Consider the following 9,809-nt stretch of genomic DNA (forward strand, 5'->3'; position numbering starts at 1 on the left):
GTTTGAACCGCCAGCCTTCTGGTTAGCAGTCAAAAATGCACTATGAGACCAGAGCTCCCTTGAAACCATTAAACCAACCCAAACCCACTGCCGTTGAGTCGGATCTGACTCATAGTGACCCCACCTTGGGTTTCTCAGGCAGTATCACTATGGAAGTAGATTGCCCAGCTTTCTTTCTGAGGAGTGGCTGAAGGGTTTGAACCAACAGCCTTCCAGTTAGCAGTCAAATGCTTTAGGCACTACACCACCAGAGCTCCCTTGAAACCATTAGGGGGAAATAATAAACAAAAGGAGAGCTCCTCTCTTTTTTAAAAAAATAAATAAACCTTATGGGACCACTGACGTATACACAGTCAGATGTTGTACAAATGAATGTTAAATGATGCATACCTATATATCAATATGCTACATCAATAATCTTCAAAATGGGGATATTTATTACAAAAAAAGTAAATGTTTTTGGGAATTGGGGTTTAAACCTGAGTCATTAAAATCTCTCTTCAGTACCAAGTGATACAAAGAATGAACTGATGACTATACATGTCGCAGACCTGTCTCAGCCCATTCCCTTCCTTCCTTCCTTCCTTCCTTCCTTCTTCCCTCCTCCTACACTTGGCAGTAGTTAGCTTCTGCAGTTGGCACTCATTAAAGATTCTTGTTTTCTCATTCAGACAGAGAATGTTTTACAACCGCAGGGATATTTGCCATACGAGGAATATTCTGTACACTTTGGGGTTTAGGAGCTTGCCTCATAGACAAGTAGGGAAAACCTCTAGTACTAAGTTAGAAAAATAGAACAAAAACAACAAAAAACAATGAAACCCAAGAGGACTTGCACACAGGCTTGGGTGATCTGGAGAGGGTCAGTCATAGATAGGGATCATTTATTTGTTTTTATGGCAACTGAAATTCTAATGAAAATTTTGGAGAACATCAACTTGGAGTAGGACTTAGGCCTATTGAAATCCAGGGTTTACTATAAATAGACAAAGCCTCCCCGAGCCCCGCCCCCCAAAAAAAAGCCTATTGCTATTGAGTCAATTGTGACTCTTAGTGACTCTACAGGACAGAGCAGAACTGCCCCATAGAGTTTCCTAGGCTATAAATAGTTATGGGAGCAGACTGCCTCGTATTACTCCTGTGATAAATGGGCCAAAGGGAATCTTAATAAAAGTAAGTGTAGGGATACAAGGGGCACAACAAAGGAAAAAGGATAGAGAGGAGTCTGTCTGTGACAGAAGCTCTAGGCTGAAATTAATATGGAATGAGTAAGGTCACTCCTTCCATGTTTTTAGTCAGTAGTGGAGGAGTAAGAGTTAATTGTTAACTGTGGATTATTGCATCTATTTGCTAAGCTTGATTGTTGTTGTTAACTGCACGGAGTGGACTCATGCATGATTCATGGTGGCCGCATGCACAGCCGAACAAAATATTTCCCAGTCCTGCAGCATCTTTTTGATTGGCTGTGGATTGGATTGTGGTGATCTGTAAGGTTTTCATTGGCTACTTTCTGGAAGTATGTCACCAGATTGTTCTTCTTAGTCCATCTTAGTCTGGAAGTTCCAGTAAAACCTGTTCAACGTGACAGCAACACACAAACCTCCACTTGCAGATGGATGGTGATTTACATGAGGTACATTGGCTGGAGATCCAACTTTGGTCTTCCTTAGAGAAGGCAAGAATTGTACCTTTGCCAAATATAGCAGAGATGTGCTATAAGCAATCCCCTTGCTTCTGCTAGGCCAGTGAACATTGGGAACTTCTGCCTCTGTGATATTTACTAACAAGTAAACAAAAATGTGAAAATGTTACCAAGTGTATTGAATTTATCCAAGTCTCAGCCATCCATATATCAAGAGCAATATACTAGAACTAGTTATAATATGATCTGCTAATAGTGGTGGTGTAAGGAGCTTTGGTGGCATAGTGCCTAAGGCATTTAACTGTTAACCAGAAGGTTGGAGGTTCAAACCCACTGAAGGAAGACTGGGCAATCTACTTCCATAAAGATTTACTGCCTCAGAAACCCAGTGGGGGTCACTATGAGTTGGAATTGATTCGATGGCGGTGAGTTTGGTTTTGGTAATAGTGGTGGTTCTGCCACAGATATTCATCCAGAGGCTTGAGGGTGTTTTTTTCCGTGATGGGAGGAGGAAAGAGGTTTGAGGTTTTCAGTGTTCAGAATGATCTTATGTAAGTATTTCCACTGAATTTGAGGACCTATATGATACAAACCCTTAGTATAGAGCTACAGCCAATCTCCAGAACCTCCAAAGGATGACAGTTAATATATTTTGATAATGGGGAAAAATGCAAGCTTAGAGCTTTAGTTTTTCATTTTCCTATTAAAAAGATAGTATCACTTTGACTTCAAAAGAAAAAGTGTAGAAACTGGTATATACTGCCTTGTCAACATTCTTATTTATTGATTTATTTTTCCCTTTATGGCTGTTGCTTTACTCTATAACAAATATTGACCTAGAATAAAACAGCTGCCATTGAGTTGACCTTGATTCATAGCCAACCCATATATATCAGAGTAGATCTGCAGCCCTTTGGGTTTTCAGTGGCTGATTTTTCAGAAGTAGATCACCAGGCCCTTCTTCTGAAGTGCCTCTGAGTGGACTTAAATATCCCACCTTTCAGTCAGTGTTGTTGTTGTCATGTGCCGGCGAGTCGGCCCCAACTCATAGTGACCCCTCCTTGGGTTTCCGAGGTGGTATCACTACAGAAGTAGATTGCCCAACCTTCCTTCCAAGGAGTGGCTGGTGGATTTGAACTGCCAGCCTTCTGGTTAGCAGTCAAGTGCCTGAGAGGCACTATGCTACCAGAGCTCCCTTTCAGTCAGTAGTTGAGTATATTAACTGTTTACACCACCATATGCTCCTCTTGACCTGTGGAGCTGCTGCCCAAAAGAACACTTCCCCAGACTAGGGTTGAATTCTGTCTTCAGGTCTGAATTCTGTCTCCACATTGCAGGTAAACAAACATGAGAAAATTTCAGTAGCTAATGTACTTTATAAGGAGCACTGTTGGTGGAGTGGTTAAGGCATTTGACTACTAACCAAAAGGTTGGTGGTTAGAACCTACCATCCGCTCTGTGGAAGATGAGGCAATCTGTTTCCGTAAAGATCTATAGTCTTGGAAACCCAATGGGGATCTCTGAGTTGGAATCAACCTGATGGCAGTAAGTGTGAGTGAATGTATTTTATGTGAATCAAAGCAACTGATTGCATTTTTTAAGGAGTATTATGCTCATTAATATTTCACTCTTTGTAATCAGTAAGCCATTCCAATTGTTGTTTCACATAGCCAGGTTTCAGGAAGATAAATGGAGCTCAGGACCAGTATTTGCATGAGTTCTGCTTTGCACTTGTCCCTTATGCGTCCCATCATACTATCTCACTGGTAGGAATGATGACTCTGCATCACCTTTGGTGTCTCCTTTACAAGTTCAAAGTCAGGTTATTTTTGGAGATGCAACAGGAGGGTCTGGCACAGCACAATCTTCTGCTTTTCCTTCTGCTGGTCTTGCAACTTACCCCAAGATGTTAGCCATTTGATCAACCGTGATTTTTCAGATCTTTTGCTCAGATAAAAAAGAAAAAGGGAAGGCATTTTTCTTGTAAGAATACCTGGCTTCTCAGTTAAACTTATAGCAAGACTTAAATTAATTAGCAGGAAACTTTTGAATAGAAACCATACAAATTAAATAGATCCTGCAATTTGGAAGACATTTAGTCATGACTCCTGGGCCGATTTCCAACTGGGGTAGGTGAAAGCTGTCCTAAGCAGGACCTGTGGAAATTTTTAGGAAACACTAAAGAAATGTAGCTGGAATTTTTCTCCTTTCAGTGAGTTATAATAAAATTCAAAGACTACTTGCCTGCTTGTCGTTACCCAAGGCTGAACTTGTCAGGTCTCTTTCCAGCTGATACCAAAAGGGACCCTGGGCAAAATCAGCAACAAAGGAGCAATGAGGGAGGTTCATTTTGACAGAGAACAGAGGTTAAAGCTAGAATTTAATTTTCTGTCCTTGTGGGATTTTGAAATTTTGTTACAATTTCTGCTTGAAATATGAACCTGAAAGCAAATAAAGTTGTAGGGAAACATGCCCCCCAATTGATGGATGAAATGGTGTCCAATAAAGCATATTAAGGAATGTACATTGTTTAACAGAAGAAAAGGAAAGAGTATTGAAAGATTTCTCAGAAATGGTATTTTACTTGGAAGAAAGTAAAAATTGTACCTGCATCTCTAAGCCAGATGTAGGGAATAATACATGTTTTCTTTGGGTTTTGAAAAACGTCTTTTTTGTTGCCTATGTTTCTATGCATGGAGACTGTTGGTCAGATTGTCTTGTATCCTACCATTGTTAAACGATCAGTCATCACTGGGGGCAAGAGAATGGGGTGGAGGGTACTTTTCCAAGAATGAAAGGGCAGGATCCTTATAGTTTCCTTCCCACTTGGCAATGTGTCAGGAAAATTACACTGTTGAAATATGAGTAAGCCTCAGCACCACCCTGGGCAGAAAAGTCATGAGTGAAAAAAGTTAAATTCATGTATTTGCAAAAAAAAAAAAAAAAAAAGGCAAAGCTAGTGATTTAGGAAGCCAGTTGACCCCTATAATGCCTTCAAGAAAAAAAGTTAAATTCATGTATTTGCAAAAAAAAAAAAAAAAAAAAAACTTTGATAGCTTTTTGAAATTAACTTTCTTCCCTTAACTTAAAATCATATTCATTATTTTAAAAAAGAGTACGTAATTTAAGTAGGAGCAAGCAAATAATAATCATTTAAATCCTATTATAAGTAGAATTATAATATTTAGGCTCTTTATAATCTGCTTTTTATATTAACAGTACTTCCATGTCATTAAATATTATTCCCTCAATCATTTTTGTCACCTGCATATTATTTTATTTTTAGAGTTTTATCAGATAAAACTGTAGCAATAGACACTGTACTATAGTAATTTGAGGATGGGCGGCAGTATAGTAAACTAATCCCTTGTTGGATATTTTTGTTGTTTTCAATTTTTCCACCATTGTGAATGTTCTCTAATCAGCTTTTCTTTGAGCAGAATCTTTTAGCACATTTTAAATTATGTTGTTGGAATAAAATTCCTGATTCAGAGAACGTACACATCTTGAAATTGTTTTAAAATTTGAACAGCCCAACAGCCTGCTAAAATGTCCCAATATGTACTATACTATTTGCCTAGGAGGGAGCTCTGGTGGCACAGTGGTTAAAGCATTTGGCTGCGAACCAAAAGATCAGTGTTCAAAACCACCAGCCACTCTGCAGGAGAAAGATGAGGCGGTCTGCTTCTGTAAAGATTTACAGCTTTGGAAACCCCATGGGGCAGTTATATGGTGTCTTATAGAGTCATTGTAAGTGAGAGTCAACTTTATGGTAATGGATTTGGTTTTTTGGTTTATTTTTCTAGGAATGCCCATTTCCCAGCAACTTGGTTCGTATTAGACTTGTGTGTTCCCTTAGGTTTTCTAGTTTTCCTAAGGAAAAATTGCAGTGGGATATTTGAGGAGTTTGAACTAGTCTGGGAACTTACAAGTGCTGTTTTATTTGTTTAGTTGAGGTCATTTTTCCAAACTTTGGCTGTATTAGGAGCAATGGAAGAAGTCCAATAATTATTTTAAAGATATGTAAAGCCCCTAAAAAATGAACAATATTAATTGTATAAATTATTATCCCCCTAGAAATCATATATATAACACAGATAAGGAAGTTTAGTTGATGCTGTGTATGTATGTAATTACGTGTGTGTGTGTGTACAAAAGTTGTTATTGTTGCATAAACAGAAGGACAATTTTATATTAAAATATCATTATTCAAATAATTTTTTCCTGGCATGATCAGAGTTGTGGCTGTTTAGTAGGTGTGAAAATTGAGGTCTAACTTGAATTAAGCACCCTAAATGTCTTGGGTTTGATGTTGCTGAGCACCTACACTTGAGAACAGATTTTTAAGGTTTATTCATTTAGCAGAGTGTATATTATTTGAGTGATGAACAATATTCCTGACAACAGATTGGATACGTGAGGGACCTTGGGGAAAATAAAAATACGTGTCTAACAACTCTCAACCATGAGTTTTCTATTCACATAAAAGATAGATTTCTGTTTTGAAAGTGTGTTAACCTCCATGGACACTGATTATCATATGAAAAATAAGTTTTTAATCAGCTCTGAGAACTTGGTGTCTCTTCTTTGCCTGTTCTGAAAGGTGTTGGCCAAGTAGCTGAGCCCAGTCCAAGCCGCATTGATTAGCAACTCACTTCCTGGCCGGGCTCACACCTTGTGTCCTGCATGCACATCACCTCCTCAGAGCCCACTGGGAGGAGCCAGCAGCTCTTCCACAGAGCCAAAAAGAAACTGATCCAAGTGGTCTTTGCAGAGTCAGCCCCAACTGTGAAGGCTGCCTGGTCTTCCCACTTGCTCCCTTTTTGCATGCTTTCCTGGGGCATGCCCTCTGCATAATTTTTTTTTTTTTTTTTTTTTGAGAAGAGGGGACTGGAACCGAGTAGAACAGCCTTTCTAGGGCGCTAGTAGAAATTTACATCACAAAGGCTAAAGAGGCCAACCTTCTTGGGCTTTGTAAAGAGTTGTGTGGCAGAAAATTCCTCAAATAGGATCTGCCCCCTCCCCAGGCCCTTTTGCTTTGTCTGTGCATCTTTGTCAAACACAAAGTGATGGAAATGAGAAGGGGTCACACAGCTTGTTAAGAGAAAAGATTCTCTTCTACTGTGGATAAAAATACCATTCCTTGGGTAGAGGTGAGAGGTTCTGGCCACTCTGAAACATAAACCTTTTCCAGAATGATTTCCTCTGCTGGTCACACTTCTTAAAAAAAAAAAAAAAAAAGAAAAGAAAAAGAAAATCTCTCTTGTAAGAGAGATTATTCAAGTTAGCAAAACAGACACATCGTGGCTACAAAAAGTTCTCCTCCTGCCTGGACTTAGTCTGAAGCCAAAGTTAGTATACAAAAGTTGAGAAGTAAAAAAACACTGTGATCTAGCAATCAGTTTATCCAAATCTGAGGTCCGATAGAAGATGTGGTGCACATATGAAAACCTAAGAGTGCTCAGGCCCCAGGCTAGAAAGTTAGTTTGAAACCTGGCATTGACTACTTTATATACCCACACACTTAGGAATTTTGTTTTGAAGCTGTTTCAAATGTACAGAAAAGTTTCAATAATAGAACAGAGACATTCTGTTTACTCTTTGTCTGGAGACCCTATTCAAGCTTCCCCAGTTGTCCCAAATGAGTTTTTTAATTCAAAGATTGTAACCTGAGACTGTACCTGGAATGGCATTGTCATGTCTCTAGTCTGCCTAAATTTGGAACAGTTCCTCCGTGGTCCCACGTCCCTCTTGCCTTGTGCGGTTTTTGAAGATTATAGGTCAACTGGTTTGTACAGTATCTTCCAATTTTGGTTTTGTTAAAAAGGTAATTTTCAGGGAAAGGTAAAATAATGACACTCATGCAGATATAGCAGTGAAGCCATGTTAAACAATTTTATTTTCCTCACGACATGAAGGAACCAGGCAGATACCATAGTGAGTTCAAAGGAAAAGTCAAAAACTTGTGTTTATATAAAGGAAGTTGAGAAGAATTGTAAGCAAGCAAGAAAACTAATAAATATTTTTAAAAGAATAGCAGATAAAGGAGGGAAAGGTGAGGAGCAGAAAGAAGAAGAAAGAGGAGGAGGAGGAGGAGCGCTCTTTCTTATGTTTTTAACCCCCTCAGCTTTACCAGAGACTGTATATGGTCTTCTTGTGATAAATTAGGTTTCTAAAAGAGTTGCATTTTATGTGGTTGAATGTAAAACTTAACTTCTTCTGAAGAACCAGATCATTCATCATCTATTCATCGAGTGTCTACTCTGTATGTGCCTGACATTGCACTACTGGTGATTCACAGTGCAGATCCCCTGCCTTCAAGGAGCTAGGACAGCAAACCAGAAACCAAACTCACTGCTATCGAGTGGATTCCGGCTCATAGCGACCCCCTTTGGGTTTCTGAGGTGGTGAATCTTTATGGAAGTAGATTGCCCAGTCTTCCTTCTGTGGAGTGGCTGGTGGGTTTGAACCATCAGCCTTCTGCTTAGCAGTCAAGCAGGAAGTCCTAAATCCTAGAAGGATGGATCCTCAGGAACTTTGGTGAACAATGGTGGATTCTACCCTGTTTGGTAGAAGAAGGGAAGACAGAGATCAGGGATGCTTCCCAGAATTGCCTAGGATGAGTTCAGACTTAGGTAGGACTTAACCAGTTGGATAAAGAGGGGAAGAGTATTGAGTACAGGGGAAGAACATTCCTAAAGTCAGAGGTTTGGCAAATTTGAGAAATGGGGAGTAGTTTGACCAGTTTGACCAGAACCATTAGTTCCTTTAGCGTCTTGAATTCAGACTTTTAAGAAGCATAACTGTCATTTCAGATGTCTACTCCATATATTTTTTTTTCTTTTCTTTTTCTGACAGCTACCATCCCAGGGTTCCAGTCTTGATGCACAAGATTATTGCAGTGTACCATGTGTCTTCCTACAGAAGAGATTATCTTTTCTTTTAAGAAAAGAGAAAGTAGTATTAGTGGGCATTTTACGAAAGATAATCAGATGTTTCTTCATAGTTAAGCATATGCTTAAGAACAACTGGTTTAATACTTTTTGGCTTGATTTTCTTAATTGAAAATATTTCTATTCTTATCTCTAGGGATTTTTACCTCATTGAACATATACCCCTTCTTATCCAAATAGAGTTTCCTTTATTGCCTTTACGCATGGGTAAATGCAATAGGTTGGTGAAAGTAGCTTAATTGTTTAATGATTCTTTCTTATCATTCAAGAAAACGAAACTATTACTTTGAATCAGTTTTGAAATGGGTAAATTTTCCTTCATGGCAGTTAAATATGTTTAAACATGCCAGTGGTCATGAAGATGGCACAAGACCGGCATTATTGTCATTCTGTTACATTTAAGATTGTCGTGAACCAGAGCTGAGGTGATAAGAACTAATGAACAATAAAATGCTTACCACTGAGTTCTTTTTAGTAATACTGAGTTCTTAATACTGAGTTATTTTGCTTTGAATCATGCTTCTCACGTCACTGTTTTTAACTTTTACAGACGATACCAAAAACTGCAGAAGATCATGAAGCCTTGGTAAGAATATATATATGATCAATTAATACTGACGGTTTAACACTTTTATCTTCTCTGCATAATTAAATCCTATCCTCTGACTCTGATTAATTAAATCCCATCCTCTGATTTTATATTTAGGTATAGCTGTTCATCTAGATATTTTGACTGAGTGATTTTCTTTTTTCCTGCTATTTGAGTTCTTATAAATAGGTTCTTTAAAAATGTATTTGCTTTGCAGTGGAAAGGGTATTTATGCTTGTAACCACAAAAATGATCACATAAGGATTGTACCCTTCTCCTGGAGCAAAGTTTGGCATAATTTGATGTATTACTTTAAACAAAAACTTTCTTTTTTGTGGCATATGTGATGATCAAAGTCAAAATCTTTGATTTTCTTCAATGGCTCAGGAAGAAAAATTTCAACATTGCAAAAACATTCAGGATTGAAGTATGGAATAAAAATTATTTAATTTGAGTCTGAGAAAGTACTCAATTACTTATCTATTAAGTGAACAGCATGATAATTGTATCTGGAGATCTGAAAATTTGCACGTTATTTTTCAAACACTCAGTGAAAATCCTCATCACCTTCAAATGTACTATGGTATGATGATGTTGTTATTTGCCATCAAGTCGGCCCCGACTC

The 9,809-nt window shown here is 38.3% G+C and overlaps 1 protein-coding gene across 1 annotated transcript in view; it reads left to right on the forward strand.

Moving 5' to 3' along the window:
- The window catches only part of ELMO1 (engulfment and cell motility 1), a 679,198-nt gene that overhangs the window by 120,721 nt on the left and 548,668 nt on the right, over nt 1-9,809 (forward strand). Inside the window, exon 6 of the mRNA XM_007950092.1 lies at nt 9,146-9,181. Coding sequence (XP_007948283.1) covers nt 9,146-9,181 — 36 coding nt within the window. The remainder of the gene's footprint in view (nt 1-9,145; nt 9,182-9,809) is intronic.

Source organism: Orycteropus afer, unplaced genomic scaffold (genome assembly GCF_000298275.1).
Source record: "Orycteropus afer afer isolate SDZICR_OR568_19922 unplaced genomic scaffold, OryAfe1.0 scaffold00263, whole genome shotgun sequence".
In the NCBI taxonomy this organism is placed as follows: domain Eukaryota; kingdom Metazoa; phylum Chordata; class Mammalia; order Tubulidentata; family Orycteropodidae; genus Orycteropus; species Orycteropus afer.